Raw genomic sequence first — 20,311 nt, forward strand, 5'->3', positions numbered from 1 at the left:
GATAGCAATGGTTACCTTCTATCCCAAGGCACTATATTAAACTGCGACTTAAATTTATAATTATTAGTTAAAAAACTTACAATTATATACTATTTTAAATTATTTTAGTTGAAAATAATATATTTTGATATTGTTTTTTAGGATTACTGATATCAAATTTTGATAATTTGAAAAAATTTTAAATACTTTATGTCTTAATTCTTTTAGCAAAACTTCAACAACTCATCAAAGTTAACACAATAGATGGTTATAAATCAAAGTGATAGATAAGAGTAAAAATTGCGACGATGATACTTGGTGATAATTAATAACGATAGGATGAAGAGAATGTGGAAGGAGAAAAAAAAGTGAAAAAGGAAAACAAGGTAATATAATAGTGGCGATGAGATAATAACATGTATGTGGATAGAGAATAATATATAGTAAGAGAAAGAATAGTGTTTGATATAGTGAAGGATATAATAAAAATATAGATTAATAATTTTAAAAAAAATAATAAAATTAAAGATAATTTAAAAAATTAAATATAAAATAAAAATTTGAATATAAATTTATATCTCTGCTTTAAATTAAATACCATTAAAAATAAATAAATAAACTTAATAATATTTTTAAATAGTTAATTGTAAATAATGTTTCTAAATCTTTATTTTTATATTGTTACATAATAACAATGTAACAAATTTATTTAATATCTTATTTATTTTAAATTTGTAAGTTAAATAATTTATAAATTTTTTTATTCTTAATATTTAGATTATTTATTAAATTTATAATTTTAAAAATAAAATTATAAAAATTAATCTCTTCAAAATAATAGAAAAGCGACTATTTGTGCTTGTTGAACTGCTAGTAAAATATAAAAGTGATATTATTATTCTTTTTTATGACCATTACATATTACATATGATAAAGTCAAGTGATATTTTTATGCATAGAAAAATTTTGAAGATTTACTAATATTCGTTTTTATATGAAGTTGATAATTAAAAATTATTACATAATAATTTAATTAAACATATTTTAAAAATTATTTTTATAATATTTTATTATTTTTAACATATTTTTAAAATTATTTCTAAAATTTAGTTTATATTAATTTTTTACCTAACATCTGAGAAAGTATTCGATGGATATGCAAGTAAAGCAAGCCAACAACTACCCAAACTACTTTCCGAAAACGAAAATTACAAACATGCCCTCAAGGCCATTGCTGAGTGAGAGTGAGTGAGGAAGACGTTGATTGCTGAATGCTGTTACACTGAGTCATAGCTTCATGTAAGAGTGTAAGACCATAGCTCCATTTCCATGATCTGAACAAAGAACATGAAGAACAAGACCCAAACCCTCTCTCTTCTCTTCTTCCTCCTCTTCCAATTCCTCTGCTTCAACCACGTCCATTCCTGGAAGAAAGAAGAGTTCCGAACCTGCCACCAAACCCCTTTCTGCAAACGCGCCCGATCCCGAACCTCATCCACTTCCACCCCTCTCATCGCCACTGACGTCACCATCTCTGACGGAAACCTCATTGCCAAACTCGTCGCTAAATCCAAACAAGAAGAAACCCAACAAAACACAAACCCTTTACTCCTCTCTCTCTCCGTATACCAAAACGGCGTCGTTCGCGTAACCATCGATGAGGACCGTTCCCTCAACCCTCCCAAGTCCCGCTTCCACGTCCCCGACGTCGTCGTTTCGGAGTTTCAAAGCACAAAGCTATGGCTCCAGCGCGTCACGCAGGAAACCCTAGACGGTGACGATTCTCCTTCCTCCGTCGTCTATGTCTCTGATGGATTTGACGCCGTGCTCCGCCACGATCCCTTCGAGGTCTTTGTCCGAGATAAATCGAATGGGAACACTCGTGTCGTGTCTATGAACTCTCACGGATTGTTTGATTTCGAGCAATTGAAGGGGAAAGGCGAATGCGACGATTGGGAAGAGAGTTTCCGAAGTCACCACGATAAGCGACCTTACGGTCCTCAGTCGATTAGCTTCGACGTCACGTTTCATGGCGCGGATTTTGTGTATGGAATCCCTGAGCATGCCACGGGCCTCGCGTTGAAGCCGACGAAGGGGCCTGGCGTGGAAGAATCTGAACCATATAGGCTATTCAATTTGGATGTTTTCGAGTACATTCATGATTCACCTTTCGGCCTATACGGATCAGTTCCGTTCATGCTTTCGCATGGGAAGCAGAGGGGGAGTTCAGGTTTTTTCTGGTTGAATGCTGCTGAAATGCAAATCGATGTTCTTGGATCGGGCTGGGATGCGGAGAATGGGATTTCGAAGCTGCCCAAGAACCGGGTTGATACGCTTTGGATGAGTGAGGCTGGTGTTGTGGATGCGTTTTTCTTCGTTGGTCCTACCCCTAAGGATGTGCTGAAGCAGTACACAAGTGTAACGGGGATGCCGGCGATGCCACAATTGTTTTCAACAGCTTATCATCAGTGTAGGTGGAACTATAAGGACGAGGAGGATGTGGAGCATGTGGATTCTAAGTTTGATGAGTTTGATATACCTTATGATGTGTTGTGGCTTGACATTGTGCACACTGATGGGAAGAAGTATTTTACTTGGGACAATGTGCTGTTCCCTAACCCTGAGGAGATGCAGAGGAAGATTGCTGTGAAGGGCAGGCACATGGTTACCATCGTGGATCCTCATATTAAGTGCGACAATTCATTTCCTTTGCACAAGGAGGCAACTGAGAAGGGGTATTATGTTAAGGATTGTAATGGCAATGACTATGATGGATGGTGCTGGCCTGGCTCATCTTCATACCTCAATATGTTGAGCCCGGGGGTAGGTCTTGGTGGGGTGATAAGTTCTCTTATCAGAATTATGTTGGTTCAACTCCTTCACTCTATATATGGAACCACATGAACGAGCCTTCGGTCTTCAATGGCCCTGAGGTATGTGAGATATTTCAGGGGCATACTTGCTATTTTGGTTTCATGGTTTTGATTATGTCCTGGATGTACTTATGCAATGTATTTCATGGCACATTGATTATTTCATGCATTTGGATTTAGAAAAAGGAATAGAATTCATATATTTGTAGGGAACTAACCACTGATCAATAAACCCATTTCATCATAGTTATCTAAGCAACGCAATAATGATCATATGAGCCTCTAAATAGAAGACTGGCATTCCTCTTATATGCTAGGAAATTCAATAAGATTATAAATAGTTCATGCACGGATAGACTAACATACGTTATCTCTATAAGGCCACAAAGATGATATGCATTTATCACAACTCAATAGTATTAGAGGCCAATATCTTCTTCCCACGTTTTATGCCACCCCGATGCTTCATATCATTTGTTGTTATGGCAATAAACTGTTAGTGTAGCTTCTTTAGCAAATTGCCTCAACTGGAAGAGGCTGGAGAATAAAAACTAAATATCCCTTGGTGATTGAGGAGTCAAACAATATATAGGATAATATTGGGGCTAAAATTTGATTCTGAGATATCCAACAATGTGGTCTAACTGGTTCTGCTATCTTATACAAGTACCTATGATTGTTCATTTCTCATGTCTATTTATAATTCTTTAAGGTTTTATGTCATTTGAAAAGTAGAGCATGGATCTATGGGTTCCATGTAATCCATATTTCCTGCTCCACTGTTCTTTTATGACATGTCTATTGAGATTTTAAACTTATAATGTCCTCTTGGAGATATGCAAATCAAAGATGTGGTTGGTTGCTTTGTATCCAGGTGACAATGCTTAGAGATGCTTTACACATCGGAGGTGTGGAGCATCGTGAGGTGCACAATGCCTATGGATACTACTTCCACATGGCAACATCTGAAGGGCTGGTAAAACGTGGTGATGGGAAAGAGAGGCCATTTGTTCTGTCGAGAGCATTATTTGCTGGAACTCAAATGTACGGAGCAATTTGGACTGGGGACAACACTGCCGAGTGGGATCACCTAAGAGTTTCTGTTCCAATGGTTTTGACCCTTGGTCTTACTGGGGTGTCATTCTCTGGTTGGTACCATCCTTCTCATGAAGTATTAATTATTTCTATTTATCTCGGATATTTATTCTCAGTATTAGATATTAGCACAATATGTCATTCAAATGATCATATCTCATGTATGTTACATAGGTGCTGATGTTGGTGGCTTTTTTGGGAATCCTGAGCCTGAATTATTGGTTCGGTGGTATCAGCTAGGAGCTTTCTATCCTTTCTTTAGGGCCCATGCCCATCATGATACCAAAAGACGAGAACCATGGTTGTTTGGGTAAGATTGCTTTACTTTAAGACTTTCTTTTTCTTAAGTAAAATAAATCCTTTTCTTTTGGTAATTAGTCAGCAGCCTTACTTTTCTTTGATTACAAGCCATCCACTGCTGAAAATGAGTGAAATTCATATTAAATCATGCAATAACCTATTGAAGTGAAGTGACTGATTTATTTATTTATTTTTTTTTTTGGGGGAAGTGACTACAAAAATATTATGTCACTTTAGATTTATAAATGAATTGGAGCACATGAAATGAAATATTACTAAAAATTGTTTCTAAAAGGGCATATATTAAATCAGGCTATCTGTACTCTAGAAATAAAGTTCTCCACAGAAGTACTATGCCACTTTAGATGTAAATGAATTGGAGCTACATTGTATGTCAAACTTCAAATCAGTATAATATAAATAGACGTCCACTAAAATTCACAACAACTCCCATTTGGCTTCTTCTCCTGATCTTCCTAACTGGGTGATGCAAACATGCAGGGAGTTAATATGTAGCAATACTGCCTAAATTTGTCATAATTCAATTGTCTTGATTATCAAATTGTGCCTGATATTGTGTTAAGGGCCAGTTTGGATAAATAACTTAATTAGGCTCTTTTGAAAAATGAGTTTAAAACCCTAAACACTTACTAGAATTTAAACAAACAATTTCTCAACATTTCTGATTTGATTAATTTTGTTTGTCAACATTATGATATAGTGATCCTAGTGTTATGCAGAGAAGGAAATACAGAGTTGATTCGGGATGCAATACATGTTCGATATGCACTGCTTCCATATTACTATACATTATTCAGGGAGGCTAACACTACTGGTGTTCCTGTTATGCGTCCATTGTGGATGGAATTCCCATCTGAGGAAGCTACCTTCAGCAATGATGAAGCTTTCATGATTGGAAACAGTCTATTAGTGCAGGGGATATACACTGAGGTGCTTTAGTTAGTTTTTCAGTAAAATCATTTGTTTCCTTCATTTTTGTGGTTCCCGACTGAAGATTTTACAATGCTTATGGATGGCAGCGAGCTAAACAAACTTAAGTGTATTTGCCCGGAAAAGAACTTTAGAACCGGAAATATATACAAGGGAGGGGCGACACACAAGTTGGCTGTTACAGAAGAGAGCATTGCTGTCTTCATGAGAGCTGGAACCATTATAACAAGGAAAGACCGATTTAGGAGAAGTTCCACTCAGATGACAAATGATCCTTATACTCTGGTATGTATTCATGCTGACTTTCTGCAATTCTTGTTAATATGCTTGAATGCTTATACTTGGTCTTGGACTATTGTTTTTCTATTCAACAGGAACACTTTGAACATTGTATGCCATATTGCCATTGTGAGAAAATTTTGCTGTGGAATATTTGAATGAGTTTAATGTAAAATAGATTGCAACTCTTATCATGATAAAATTTCTGATGTTGTCCGACAGGTAATAGCTGTAAATAGTTCTCAAGCAGCCGAAGGTGAACTATACATTGATGATGGCAGCAGCTTTAATTTTCTGCAAGGTGCCTATATCCACAGGCGTTTCATTTTCAAAGATGGCAAGCTTACATCTTTAGACCTCGCACCTGCTTCCAATGGCAATGCTCGGTATCCGGTAAACACTGTTATTGAGAGGATTATTCTGTTAGGACATGCTTCTGGTTCAAAGAATGCTCTGGTTGAACCTTCAAATCAGAAGGTTGATAACTTGATATTGAACTCACCCCATTTTGGGTTCAAAGGAAAAACTCACCAGCAGTAATCACCATTCGCAAGCCTAATGTCCGTGTCACCGATGATTGGACTATAAAAATTTCGTGATGCAACCAAAGTTTCTTTGAGGGAGGAATCTAATGCCCAATCATCAATCTTGGAGGGCAAAACCAAATTTGCCCTGTTTCTGTAGCTATGTTTGTAGAAGTTGAGGCAAGAAAGGGAAACAAGTCAACAACATTCTTGAAGAATGTCTGCACCAAATTTAGTTTCCTTGTTTAATGACGTAGGATTTGATAACTTTTTGAGACACCGTTGTTTTCTACGAGAATCAGTTTGGTAAGGAAAATTTTTCATCCTCCGGAATGGTGCTCTCTTGCTCATGGTTGTTTCTTGAGAAAGCTGATGTGATCAATTTTATAACTTGGTTAGTTTAGGTTTATGCAAACTTAATCATCTATACTAAATGGATTTTCACTTAAAATTTTATTTGTTGACGTGACTTGTAAGTTGGGTATACATATAACGCATTAATGCTGCCGAAATGTGCTAATTGAGGAAAAATATCAACATAACAAATGTTATATAGATAAAATGTGATCATTTCTAGGTTGATCAAATTTTATTTGTGTGGTTGTGATATCAAACAAAATTTTATTTAATTTTAAAATCACAGAAAAGAAAAACTAAAGTATATATAACCATCTCTTTAAAATGTTTACGAACTTAAGAAATGTTGCAGTAGACCATATGCAATTTGGTGTATAAATATAAATAGATAATTCCGTTAGCACGTGGCTATTACAAAATCAATAATGCTAGATGAAGAACCATTCTTGATTTCTTGTCCAATCATTGTACAGCTACGGTATAGAAAGTTTTCGTATTTACTTTTACGAGTAAATAGTCATTTTTTATCATAAAAGATTGAGGCGCTGGTAATATTGACAATGAATAATTCAAATAAATTTTATAACCATGAAAAATTTACTCCGTTTAACATTTATAACCAAATGTAAATTTGTGTGATGACATGGCTGCAGCAAAAAAAAAAAAAAAAAAGGATGGCATGGCTGCAGCCAAAGAAGCAGGACCAGCAGCACCTGTTAAATGCCATGTATGGTGATTTTAACTATTCCATTTGATTTAGTCATGTTTTACTTTTTCATGTCATTTATTTTATCTTTAAGCAATACCTTATAGTTTTAATAAGTTTTTGCAATTATTTTCTTTCTAATCAGGTGATACCAAATTCGGCTCCACTATTTTCTCTTCAAAATCACCAACCTCTAATTCAACTGGCACCTATAAGACCACCACCAATCAGATCTTCACTGCAGAATAGGCCCTCCAATAGCAAGAGGCCGACCAAAAGAAAGAACACAAAGAGGCATCCTTCAACTCTTCAGGCCTCCTTCAATAAATAACCCCTCAAGTAGGCCTATTGTTAGCCAAGAAATCAATCACAGTGCTAGCGCTGGAACTGCTACAAGATTCATGCAATTTATGCCGACTTCAAGACTTGGAGCACCAACAAATAGACTCTCTAGTGGCAGTAGTAATTTCACACCTAATTAGGACCTAAGATGGCTTGGATTAAAGAATGTTTGTTGTAGTGTTAAATACTGTTATATATGGCTTGTTATATAAACCATGTGCACTGCACTCTTTTTTAGAACTTAGTTATAGTATTTTGGTATTGTTATATAGACTAATCATATTGGTAATAGCTAGGTTTACTTTGTTACTTATGTTCATGAAACAGCTATAATGAATTAGCATGAACTTATATGTCTACTATGTTATAGAAGATGATTACAATTTTTGGCTTTGTCCTATGTTGATTCGATTCAGGAATTTTCTTCCTCTGCAATTGTCACAATTCATATGAGTCCATATTGTCAATATTTACTTTATTGAGTCCATTGTTTTTACTTTATTTAAATCATTCATGGTTAATATTGTCAACACCTCAATCTTTTATGGTCAAAAATAACTATTTACTCTTAGTTTTACACGCACTGTATCGCTTTTGGATTATGATAAAATCAACAGTTCAAATGAATATGTAGAATTTAGGGTTAGATATTTGATGGAATAAAATTCATTAGGATTTTGAAACTTTGATCTTGGTTTTGGATTTCATTTTTTGAAATAAATATCATTCTTTATATTCAAGTCTGAACTTTTATTTTAAGCAGGATCCTGTTAAAAAGGCAAAGTGGCAAACCTTACTGTAATCTCTCTAGAGACTGAAGAGCATCCAACACATATAAAAAACTCCCTATATATATGAGTTCAGGATAGAATAAGATTAAAATACCATTACAAGCATCACACATAGAAGACAAGAGTAAAATTCTAAATCATCTCATCATATTTAATTGGTTTTGCAATTACATCATTTCAGTTGTCTCAAAACTCATTTTCAACTTTTAAGTAAAAGTATCAAACAAACACACACTTTATGATATATTCAAAGAGTGTTGTTCCTCCAACAATAGAGTTAATGGAAAGGGAAAGAATAAAGTAAATCCAACATTTAGATTAGTGATCCTGTATGATATATATAAATTCCTCCATAAGGACTAAAACCATCATAAATAGTTAAGTTACTTTAGGTCTTGGTACATCCATTATCATTGTAATTAAAGGGAAAGAGGGGCAAAAAATGCTATATCTGTTTCAAAACTGACTTATGTTTATTCTATCTTCTTCTCTGAAGATTGGGGTTTGTTGATTGGTGAAGACCTCTTTTCCTCTGCTGACTTGGCATGAATCTCTCCCTTCTGTTGCAAATACTTCTCAAAAGCTCTGGGAAGGAACCTTGGTATCAAGAAAAAAAAACAGATTCATGGAGAAATATCCCAAGTTTGCCACTGCAATCCCCTTCCCAAACCAATACCATATTATGTCCTGCATTATTCAACAGTTTTTCAGATTCATTTCCACATATATTTGCTAACATATCAAAAATGGAAAATGCTACTTGTACATATGAAGTGAGCGTTAATCTTAATCATTAGATAGAATGTAGACCGAGTGGGTACAGTATCAGATATTCTATTTATGTGCAGTTTTGTCAAAATTCTGAAATAATCAACTAGAATCTAGAGTGTTTTTTGTGGATGCAATAAATGGATAAGAACAACTAGGATATCGAAACTCAATGATCAACAAGCTAATGGTTCATTTCCATTATAACAACAACAACAAATCCTTATCCTACTAGGTTGGGTTGGCTACATGGATCGAATGACGCCGTTGAGCCTTATCACGTATCATGTCTACAGTGAGACTGTTTATATGTCGGTTCGTTTCTGTTAAAATTAAGATATCGGTTTGTTTCTATTAAAATTAAGATATCAGTTCGTTACATGACACCTTATATAAAGGTATAAGAAATATGACACTAAATATTCTAGCCAACATGACACCTTATATATTAATGTTGTATGACAAAAATAGAGTTAAACATTGTTTCAATCGTTGGATCCAAAAAGTTCTATCTACCAAAGAAACTATGGAGCAAATCAAATTACCCGAAGGCTTGCAGTTGCAGACAAAGTCTTGTTAAGCCAAACATCATGAATCCAATCAACATCAACAAAGATCCTCCTGACAGTGTAAATCATGGGCACCAGCGCCCTCACCGGAGGTGAAAACAAAGACAACCCACTAATAACATTCTCAGTGAGAATCTGACATGACAACAAGAACAAATGTGGTGTTGCTGACCTCACAGCATGCTCATCCCCTCTTGCAAATCCACCAAGAACATAAGCCAATAGCAAAAACAAATCCACTGCTGTTCCAACAATCACATACATCCTAAACAACCTGCTACCCTTAAAGATCTCTTGCTGAAATGATGGTGATGATGAAGATTCATGTGATGGGAATGCAAATTGTGAGAGTGCTAATATGTATAGAGTGCTAATATGAACCTTACTAATGCATATAGTGTTACCATTTCTGTGTAGGCTTTCCACAATCAGTGTCACATTTGTCAGGGAGGAATTTGCCTCTCTAGTCACATTCTTGTAGACAGTCTTTTTCCTCGAACTTGCTATTCCGAGACCAATATCTTCCAATTTCTTCTCCATTTAACCAAGCTAGACCCTTTCCCATATGCAACATATCCAATCCAATTGGTTCATCCCCGGACGGAGCATCCACGACGGCCTGCATGACCAAGTGATTAGAATACTAACTGAAAAACACAACATTAAATAAAAAAATGACAGTTTCCATAGTTAATGCCAAAAATAAAGAAACTTGGCTACCTTGTACCATGTTAATGCCTGCCCTTTAGGTGGTTCGGATGTGGTTGTCCACTTCACACTACTCCACCCGTCTCCCTGGTATAACTTCAGTTGTTCTCCTTGTACTCCGATCTGGCAAAGCAAGAAATATAGGAGATGTAGGACAAAAGGGTAATAGAAATTTTCATTTTTGATACCATACTCATGTTTCTACAAATGATTGATAATCAGATAATGTAAGAGCAAAAATACCTTGTAACTCCAGGCACTAGAAGACAAATCTACTGTCCCATTGTTGAATCCCTTAATCTTTACACTTATCAGTCCTGCTCTGAGGAAGTCATAAAATGGTCCAGCAGTCTAAAACATCAGAAAATCATGGCAAGAACTCAAGTCAATTAGTGGGAATGACAACAAATCATTCTACAATAACTATTGTCTCAAAGGTAGTTAACTGTTAGTACTTATAATTTAAAACTTCAAACTAATGAAGAGTAAATTCAACAGAGCTTTTCAAATTTCTATTAACATTTTTTGCCACTGAGTTCCAAGCATCAGGGTAGTTAAGGAATCTCATAAGGAGCAAGCAACTCACCGGTAAGCCAACGGTCAAGCATAATAAAGCAATCTCATTCTTCCCTGGCCTCAGAGGAATAGGATTCTTGAAAAAGAATGGCGAATGTGTACCATTTCCAGTTCCGGTGCCTGAAACAAGAAAACGGTTTAAACTCTGAGATTCCATTTAAATTTAATTCCAAATACCTTCATAATTATTATATTTATCAGAGAGTAACCTTGGTACTCCTGATTCACGAATGCATGGAGAGCATGACCAGTGGAATTTATTAGAAGAACTGGTTTGCTTCCATTCTTTAGGAACTCTTCATTTTCACCAACATATATACTGCCATAAACACAAAAGTTAGCCGTAATCGACAAGGCAACTTACTTTACTAGTACATTTCAATTCATTTATACATGTCTGAGCATTTTACATTATATATAGATGAGTGTGTGAAAAGAAGCAGCATGCCAACTATAGACAATATTATGAACATGCAAACCCACCTATGCTTTAAAAGAGAACCAAATTGGATTCATAAAATATAACATCTTGGTAATGATATTCATCAATTTTATTAACATGTATTGAAACCGAAACTCTCCAACATTACCAGAAGAAGAAGCAAAAGCAGATCTTATAAAACATTTAATAACAAGTTATTGACTTCCATGATTCCAACATATTTTGGTAGAAATTCTTAGGTGTTCCGAAAACAACTCAGTACCCTTACTCCTATCAGTACCTTGTTGTGTGCCACAGATAATCAGTGGTATCTTTGGTGGTATTTATAAGGTCGACAAAACCAGTTTTAACGAAGTCTGCCTCCCCCCAGATCCCTGCATTCTCCTTCAATACATCCCATTTGAAAGTCACTGCACCTTTATTTGATTGCTGCAAATTCTCATCAATCATCGAAACTACGTGTGTCTGAGTAGAAACCTGTTGAAGATTTCATGGCTAAGTGTGCAGAATAGAAAAGGAAATACATAATAAGATCAATACATTAAAATCTTTTACATTAAGATGCTTGTGTAGCGGGCTGCTTTAATATATATATAAGCTTTCACTCAACTACTCATTACCTCAAGCAAAGGATGAAATGCTGAGAATTTTCAGTTCCATGTGTCGCTGTTCAAAATCTCGAGGATCCATTTCCGAATTTCCTCCCCTTCATTCTGTGCGAGCCACTTATGCAAGAGCCCATCAGAATCATGGATAGCTGATGGTGCAATGCCACGACACACATTCGAAGGCAATGGATCCAGTGATTTACAACCATGTGCATATAACTCTGTTATACTTGACGGAAGCTTTGGTAAAAGCTTCAGCGTAGGGCAGTAGTCTAGATTCAGACGTCTAAGCCCTGGGAGTTCATTGATATTTACTGGAAGCTTTTCAAATTTGTTACGGGATAAATCCAAATCCGTCAAAGATACCAGGTTGCCAAGGTTGAAACACCGCGACTCTTGAGGTCTGACAAAACACCCCGTTAATCCCAGAGTATCCAATGAGGTCAGACCAGACAAACAATGCAAAGACTGAACGACATTTGAGCAGAAAGCAAGATTCAAAATTGTGAGGGATTTTAAATTTTGAATGCTTTCTGGAAGGCAAGTCATCCTTGTGCAAAACTGGAGGCGCAACTCCTTTAGCCCAACTAAACACCCAATCGTTGTGGGTAGTTCTTCTATGGCTGCTCCCCACAAAGAAAGAACTGATAAATTTTCCATGCATTCTCCAAACTCTGGAAGTTTCCTCATTCTGCAATAATCAAGATTGAGTTCTTTGAGGGAACTCATCTCCAATTTACTCCCAAGGGATTTAAGACTTGAGCACTCACTTAAAATCAGCTTAACAAGGCTCTTGTGGCCTGTGAGATCTGTGGAATATCATTCAGTTTTTCACAATTTTGAATGTCCAGCACTTTAAGATTTGGAGCTTCCGACAGATCCGGAATTCGTTTTAGCCGACGGTACTTGGACAGAAATAAGTACTTCAGCTTTTCCAGAAACTGAACAAAACAAAGAAACATCACACCATTACTATCCTTGCAAACAATAATTAATGCAGTAAAATTTAATAGAGCTCTGCACAAAAAGGTTCACCTTTTTTCCGTGCCAGACATCTACAATGCTGGGGCTATCATACAGATTAATTTCAACTAGCTCATAGCTTTCGTTTATAAACGGGAGAGTTTCCATTGGACAACGTCTCCAACGGAAAACTCTCAATGAAGAAGGAACATAGCTGAGAATCAGAGCTTCTACCCCATCTAAATTGAGGAGCTTTAGCTGAGATATATCCGAAAAGGTCAGACCTCTCCAACGCACTATGTGTTGTTCTCGATAGGCATCCTGTTTCTGAACAACGATATCACGAGTTGCTTCAGTTCCCTACACAACAAATCAAGGAGAAGTCATTTAACTATACTTAATTGATATCTTTCTCAGGAAAAAATTAAAAAAAAGAGAGAATTTTTTTTAATTGTGAAAAGGATTCCGCTTACCCTGTTTTGAGTAAGAACATAATTGATGTCGTGGTAACCCCGCAACCTGCTACGCTTGCTAGGGTCATTTGGCGATTCTTGGGTTACGATATACTTGCCCATTTGTTCAATCAAGTCATGCATTTCCAAATCCCCACATTTTGTCACTGTTAATAAAGATCTATCCAGCAAGGTAGATATGCCAATATCAATATAATATCCACAATTATCTAAAATTCTTGTTACAACTTCTTTAGAACGTCCTTTGAAGAAATAAGCAATGTCTAGAGATATATCTTGATCCATTGAGTCTAGGCCGTCAAAACTAATTTTTAATTTATCAAATATTGGAACATGTGGAGAGCTCTTGAGTTTTCCCAAAGCACTTAGCCAGTCTTTAACTGGTCTACCATAAAAGTGCGAACCCAAAACCTCAAGTGCCAATGGAAGACCGGCACAATATTTGACCACCTGTTTGGTCAAATCCAAATACTCTTCTGTAGGCTTTGGTTGTTTAAAAGCCTTCAAACAAAAGAGATCAAAGGCTTCACTTTCTCCTAGCTCTTCAACATTATAAATCTCATGTGGATCACTTATCTTTAGCACATGCATGTCTCTACTTGTGATGAGTATTCTGCTTCCACAACCAAACCAATTTTGCTCCCCTGCCAAATTCTCCAACTGTTCTTCTTTATCTATATCATCAAGAACAAGAAGAACCTTTTTGTGACACAAAGAAGCCCGAATTATTCTCTTCCCATCATGCTCATTATCAAAATGACCGGAGCTTCCATTGATATGGCTAACAAGTTTTTGTTGTGCTTGAAGAATACCATTTTTCTGACATGTTTCTCTTACATTTGCGAGAAAACAAGCAACTTGAAATTGACTTTGGATGGCTTCATATACTATTCTAGCAGTAGTTGTCTTGCCTATGCCGCCCATCCCACATATGCCGATTAAACGAACATTATCATCCAACCCAATACCAATGTAGCTAATCACTTGTTTCACCCTTGAATCAATGCCTACAAGCTTGTTCATGGTAGATGGCAAGTTTGGTATCAATCTTTTATGTATGCTCTGAGAAATGTCTTCCACCAATGTTGCCTCATTCCTGTTAAGAGAAGGCATAAAAGAAAATTAAAGCAACAAATTTTGTGCAAAAGAGGAGAAAGTTTATTTTCTTTCCAATTTCTTTTTATGTTTTCCAATATTCTACTATACTTTCCTTGGATCCTTTAGTTTCTCTCTTGATTCAATTTAGTTTCTTTAGTTAAAAATTATGGGAAATAGTTTTGATTTTCAAACAATGTAAAATATCTCCTGTTAGCTAGGGCTAAGTTGCTTCCTATTTGAAGTGAAATCATAAGTACCAGATAGGGACCTTACTACTATATTTGAAACTTTTGGGTACTATTTTACATCGTCTAAAATCTGTAGGGACGTCTTCAAAATTGAAATAGTGTGAACAATTAACAATGCGAAATAAATGAAAATGAGTAATTTTTAACATAAATAATTATAATGCTATTTTTGGAAATGTCCATTATGGTTTTGCTATCTATATGTATATTCATTATAACAGTTATGTCAGAATGAAGTTGGTTAAACCTGTTATTTTTTCTGCAGCTACTCTCTAGTTTAAGGGAGCACATAAAGAAACGTCCTCCACTTGCAACGACTGAAAAGGTTCAACAATATGTAAAGGTAGCACCCCGAGTCCGAGTAGCTTATCTTGTTAGCAGCTGTTCATCTACTTTAGTTTATCTTCTCATATATATATATATATATCAAGAGAAGTCACCTCATGTAATCTTAGTTTATGGGGGATGCTCTTATTATAGGGAGAGGAAGGAGCTCTTTCAATGACTACAAGATTGAGATCAGTTAATGCAAGCAAGGGACTTCCTGTGAACTACTGTTCAGGGTTCTGTTCACTTAACATTCCATCCACTTCTGAACCTGGTGGTATGTATTTGGTCTCTTTGTTTTCTTATAATATTACCTGCTTAAAAAATTATCCGATTGGACTGCTAAAACTTGCTAATACTTAGTTGACTGCATTGTCCAATGCCATATTCTGCTTAAACAATTCATTTCATTTTGCAGGAGTGACACGTCAAGGTTTTCATCTTGAGATTAATGCTAAGGACTATGGTTTCCAACCTACAGACACACCAAGAACTGAGAGATCAGTAAGATTTTTGTGGTGTTCTCCTTTTTTGTTCCATTCTATCCTGCATCATCTACATGGAAGAAATATGCTCGCTATTTGCTTTCTTTAATAGCATGATCTAAATTTTTCTGTTGCTTGTAGTGATGTTTATTCTTTATATCAAGCATTACAACGCTTTTTAAGTTCAACACATATGGGGCAGACTTTTCTGCATCTTTGCTTGGATCCTCTTTCCTTTAATGTTTTTATATAACTTCCTTTTGTTTTTGCCTAATTATTTCCCCTCTCCCTATATTCAGACATGCAACAATTTTCTTACTTTGTTACGTTGTTAACATAATTTACAGCAACAACAAATGAAGTGAATGATTATTAGTGAGCTTACTGAATATTGGAGGTCCAACCAGAGTAACCGGCAACTTCTGTTAACACATGTCTCCATGTTCTAACCTTGTCACTTTCACGTCCGAATCTTTTTTCATGTTTCATGAAAGCTTCTCCGAAGGTTCCTTTCTGGTGTCTGACATCAGAAGGCTCCACATCGTAGAACACCGCTTCGACGTGTTGTCCCAACTTATGCTTGCATTCAAGGATCTTCTGGAGCTCGTCCAAGCACCAAGTGGAGGAAGCGTAGTTTGGTGAGAGAACAATTATCGCAAACATGGAGTCTTCAATTGCTGTTAGGAGTTCATCTGAAATAGCGTCACCTTTGCAAAGATTGGTCTCATCAATGAAGGTAGTGATTCCCTTCCTTGTGAGTGCGGCATAGAGATGGCTAGTGAATTTTTGGCGAGTGTCTTCACCCCTGAAGCTGAGGAATACATGATACTTGCATGATCTTAAAGAAGTAGAAGAGGTGGAATCCATGAAGAGGATTTAAAGTAAAGAAGAAAGATGACTTATAGTGGAGACTTGTTTGGTTCGGCTAAGATTGACTTATAGCACTGTGATTCACTCTGAAAACTGTTTGGTTCTCACTCTCACTCTGAAAAAATGTTGGAAGCAGTGACTTATAGTGTGATGCTAAGAAATGGTTGGCTATAAGAACCTTTAACTGTATACGTAAAGGAAGGGGTGATGGAGATAAGGAAATCCAAACTGAAAAGTGTAAAGGAAGGGGTGATGGAGATTGTAGTGTGATTCACACTGGAAAAATATGGGTTGTATAATAAGGAAATCCAAACTGAAAAGTGTAAATGAAATTTAATGTAAGTACGGGTTGATATTGACTATGGTATCACTCGGTTTCTTTCTCACTCTGCTTTTCTAAAAATGGTCAATACAGAGCCATAGGGTACATTCCCTTTAGTTTACAAACAAACATTCATAATTAAATAATTAATTATTCCATGTTTCCACTAAGAAAACTTCCTGTCGTGTAATACTATAACATTCACCTTATATACCGAGCATCAGCAAAAGAATTTAAGCATGGTCAAATTCAAAGAACCATCATAATTTCTTATATATATTTTATTTGAATTAAATTATAGATAGTTAATTTTTTACATTATTTTTATGATCTACTAATTCCTGAAATTTGTAGTAAAATTATTATGATCTTTAAAATTATTTTATTTAATTTAATATCTATAATTTTATGTATATAATATTTATAGTTTTATACATTAGATTCAGAATTCATGTTCGAAAAAAAAGGACAAAATAATGCTAAAGAAACCTTAGGCATAAGATTATTTTGTAAAGGTCTTTGATCAATACCAAACACAATCAGGCCAAGTAGCTAGTAAAGGTGAGTTTCAATTAAAATTCGGAAATCTACAAAAGCGTATAATAAAATTAATTTAAATTTTAAACCAATCTACAATAAATTAGTTAAGATTTTTAAAATAAAATCTCTGGGTTAAGAAGATGAAAACTCTAGATCATCAATACTCAATAGTGACAAATTCAATCTTTCTAGCATTTGAAATAATTTTAAATTTGTAACCAATATTTTTAGAAAAATAGTTAATAAAACTCAATTAATTTTAATCCGTAGGAGTGCTAGGGTAATTTTATACGATCATTAAGATAATAAAAGAAATTAATTTTTAGAAGTAATTAACTTTTATAATAAGATAATTCTAAGATATTGTTATGCTATATAATGATGAAATAAAATTATATTTTGCATTAAATAGTTCCAATGTACTATACTATTGCTATTAAACATAACATTTTGCCTTATTGGAGAAAAATGAACACATTATGAATAATTTGAAGGTGTCATGTGTTTTTATTTAAAGTTATCTTTCTAACAAATTTAAATATAAGATTAATGCAATAATGTTGTTTCAATTCAAGCAATGTTACTAAAGTGTTTGTGTATGAAAATAGGAAAGTGAGTGGAGATTGTTTGTGTAACTTCTATCAAGTATAAGGTTTTGTTTTGTTGACTTGTGTGGAAAAGATAAAAAGATAAAGTAATTTATTATTGGAAAGTGTTAAGTAAATGGGCTCCACACATTTTAATCTGTCTTTATGTAATTTACTCTTATTAAACATTATATTATCTATCTATCTATCTATCTATATACTTAATATACTAAAATTGGATTTTTCCCCAATTAATAGAAGTGAGGTGTCGATTCCTCATGAATTCATTTTTCCGCCAAAATAAATGCACTATTTTCTCTTCTAAATTTATTTTATAAAAATATCTTTATTATAATTATACTATAATTAGCATTTAAATAATAATGCATAATTATTTAGGAAAATATATTTATTATATTCATATATAAAATTAATATTTAATGCGTATTATTAAACTACTTATCAATTCTCAATCGAAAATATTTTTAATAATTTTAATAATAATAATAATATTAATAATATGATAATTATATGATAATGGCACCGGTTATTAATAACCAATTTATATTTCTCTAAATAAATTTATTTTATAAAAATATCTTTATTATAACTATATTACAATATTACAATTAATATTTAATGAATAATACATAATTATACTAATTTAAAAAAATATCTTTGTTATATATCTATTCTATTATCTTTATTCTTTTTTTTTAATTTTATAAGCTGGAGTATAGTTAATCAAGACATCTAATAAAAGGCAGGAATATATAAAATTAGTACAAAATTATCATTTCAATGACCAAATATAAAAGAGTTTCAGAACTTCAAAAGAAAATATTCAAGAGCTCCGACTGCACCGTCGCATTTGACCTTTTTCATCAGTATTGAACAACAATGAACGTGAACATGCATGTGTCCTCAATATTTTACAACTCTTTACCTTTCTTACATGTTAGTCGTCCTGCATTGTTATTAATTCTACTGTGGATTTATCTTTCTTTTACGATGACAATATATATAGGTGGCTACTCCAATGAAGATTTAATGATTATCATCATGTGAAGATACATCATTTTGACCATTGGATGATAGATTGTAGGGCTTGATTTGATTTGAAGTAAAAGTGTTACTTTTATTTAAAATGTTGCTAAATAAATAAGTTACACTTTTTGAACAAGGATCATCATGAGAAGATGTTTTTGCCATCTTCATGGGAGTAGTTGCCATATATATATTATGTAATCATATGAAATAAAACAAGATAATTAAAATAAAATAGTTTTCATTTTATATGATTAATTAATGCGGAAAAATAGAAACCAATATAATAATTAGGTACCACCGTACCAGTGTAGGAAGGCACCTGTTTCATTGAGTTATCCAATAATAATACTAAGCCAGTTACAATTATTTATATCATAATAAATTTCGATCACAGTGAATATTGTACGGAAGGGGGAAGAACTGACTTTCACCATGATACGCCGCTGTTGGTTCATTTTAGGGTGCCGTAAACACAGCTCTGTTATGGTTTTCATTATTCAATATAAAAAGGAAACAAATTAGAATTATTTTCTTACAAATAAAGTTGATATTGATTCCATTTATTCAACTACTTAAATATTTTTATGACTTTACTCCATGTCTCATTAATTAGATTGTTATATAGTTTAACATTTAGTAATCAAGTCCTTGTATCTAATTGGTTTAGGTTCTAGTATTTCTAAAACTATTTGAGTCTAGTCATTATCTTGTTTAATTTGATTTTTTTGTCCCTAAAAAGATATGATAATTTAGTTTAGAGCTTATTGAGTATCAATCACGGTAACTTTTTGGCTGCCACAAAAAAGGGAAAGACTTTTTGACTGCTAAATTTTATCCTTTTGTTTTTTGTATTTTATATAGCCTCTAAAATTGTCCACCGATCATAAGTAGCAACATACACTACAAAAAAAAAATTGATTAAAATGACATATAACACTGATATTATATGAAAGTTAATATAACTGCTATAATTTTTTATAGGATTTATTTAATATGTGTTTTAAAGACATATGTTAAGATAATAAATTAATTTTTTTAAAGCACAAAATTTTAATTTTTAATATATTTATTTTTTACTTATTAAATAAAAATACTTAAAATATTTTATTAATAATAATTTTATCGTAATACAATAGTATCTATATTGAATTACTAGTATATACTAAAATCAATCAATAATATAAAATATATATTAAAATATAAAATATATATTAAAAATAAATTAAACTATAAATATACTTAATTTTAAAAGAATACAACTTATTACTAATGGATAAGAAATTAAGAGGGAAAAAAAAACTAATTTCATATTACATGATGAAGACTGAAGACTATGTGCGTAAAACAAAGTTGACTTTAATGATTATAATGAAACTTCTATAACATGCATTGTACAATGATTTGAAGAAGCGAGAATCCATAGCCTGATTTAAAGAAACATGAATCCGTAGCCTAATATTAACACATATTAGTGCTTTGG

The 20,311-nt window shown here is 33.8% G+C and overlaps 2 protein-coding genes, 2 long non-coding RNA genes and 2 pseudogenes across 4 annotated transcripts; 3 read left to right on the forward strand and 3 right to left on the reverse strand.

Annotated features, from left to right (window-relative positions):
- The first annotated feature begins 1,172 nt into the window (after positions 1-1,172).
- Positions 1,173-6,452, forward strand: LOC112769191 (probable glucan 1,3-alpha-glucosidase; annotated as a pseudogene).
- Positions 6,453-6,990: 538 nt separating this feature from the next.
- Positions 6,991-7,850, forward strand: LOC140181165 (uncharacterized). The gene is made up of 2 exons (XR_011875932.1): positions 6,991-7,085; positions 7,210-7,850. It is a non-coding gene; the product is annotated as an uncharacterized lncRNA (long non-coding RNA).
- Positions 7,851-8,493: 643 nt separating this feature from the next.
- LOC112770418 (uncharacterized) lies at positions 8,494-11,685 on the reverse strand. The gene is made up of 8 exons (XM_072224196.1): positions 11,541-11,685; positions 11,028-11,137; positions 10,829-10,938; positions 10,486-10,593; positions 10,255-10,365; positions 9,707-10,153; positions 9,511-9,586; positions 8,494-8,884 (listed from the first exon to the last, which is right to left on the reverse strand). Exons 6-8 carry the CDS (start codon positions 10,072-10,074, stop codon positions 8,774-8,776), a joined length of 555 nt encoding a protein of 184 aa, XP_072080297.1. The 5' UTR covers positions 10,075-10,153; positions 10,255-10,365; positions 10,486-10,593; positions 10,829-10,938; positions 11,028-11,137; positions 11,541-11,685; the 3' UTR covers positions 8,494-8,773.
- Positions 10,084-11,710, reverse strand: LOC112769192 (beta-galactosidase 10-like). The gene is made up of 7 exons (XM_072225046.1): positions 11,541-11,710; positions 11,378-11,431; positions 11,028-11,137; positions 10,829-10,938; positions 10,486-10,593; positions 10,262-10,365; positions 10,084-10,153 (listed from the first exon to the last, which is right to left on the reverse strand). The coding sequence occupies exons 1-7, from the start codon at positions 11,708-11,710 to the stop codon at positions 10,084-10,086; spliced, it is 726 nt and encodes a 241-aa protein (XP_072081147.1).
- On the reverse strand, positions 11,600-16,479 carry LOC112769193 (TMV resistance protein N-like; annotated as a pseudogene).
- Positions 15,129-16,908, forward strand: LOC112769194 (uncharacterized). Its single transcript, XR_003186392.3, has 2 exons — positions 15,129-15,254; positions 15,396-16,908. It is a non-coding gene; the product is annotated as an uncharacterized lncRNA (long non-coding RNA).
- The last annotated feature ends 3,403 nt before the right edge of the window (positions 16,909-20,311 follow it).

The sequence above is a fragment of the Arachis hypogaea genome, chromosome 18 (assembly GCF_003086295.3).
Source record: "Arachis hypogaea cultivar Tifrunner chromosome 18, arahy.Tifrunner.gnm2.J5K5, whole genome shotgun sequence".
In the NCBI taxonomy this organism is placed as follows: Eukaryota; Viridiplantae; Streptophyta; class Magnoliopsida; order Fabales; family Fabaceae; genus Arachis; species Arachis hypogaea.

Coding starts and splice junctions, on each gene's coding strand:
- LOC112770418 (XM_072224196.1), bottom strand. CDS start 10,074: ATGGAGAAGAAATTGGAAGATATTGGTCTCGGAATAGCAAGTTCGAGG. Junction 9,587..9,706: donor GGGGATGAGCATGCTGTGAG/GTCAGCAACACC, acceptor TTACACTGTCAG/GAGGATCTTTGTTGATGTTG. Junction 8,885..9,510: donor CTGCAACTGCAAGCCTTCGG/GTAATTTGATTT, acceptor TGAATAATGCAG/GACATAATATGGTATTGGTT.
- LOC112769192 (XM_072225046.1), bottom strand. CDS start 11,710: ATGATTGATGAGAATTTGCAGCAATCAAATAAAGGTGCAGTGACTTTC. Junction 11,432..11,540: donor TATCTGTGGCACACAACAAG/GTACTGATAGGA, acceptor ATGTTTTATAAG/ATCTGCTTTTGCTTCTTCTT. Junction 10,366..10,485: donor CTAGTGCCTGGAGTTACAAG/GTATTTTTGCTC, acceptor TTGCTTTGCCAG/ATCGGAGTACAAGGAGAACA.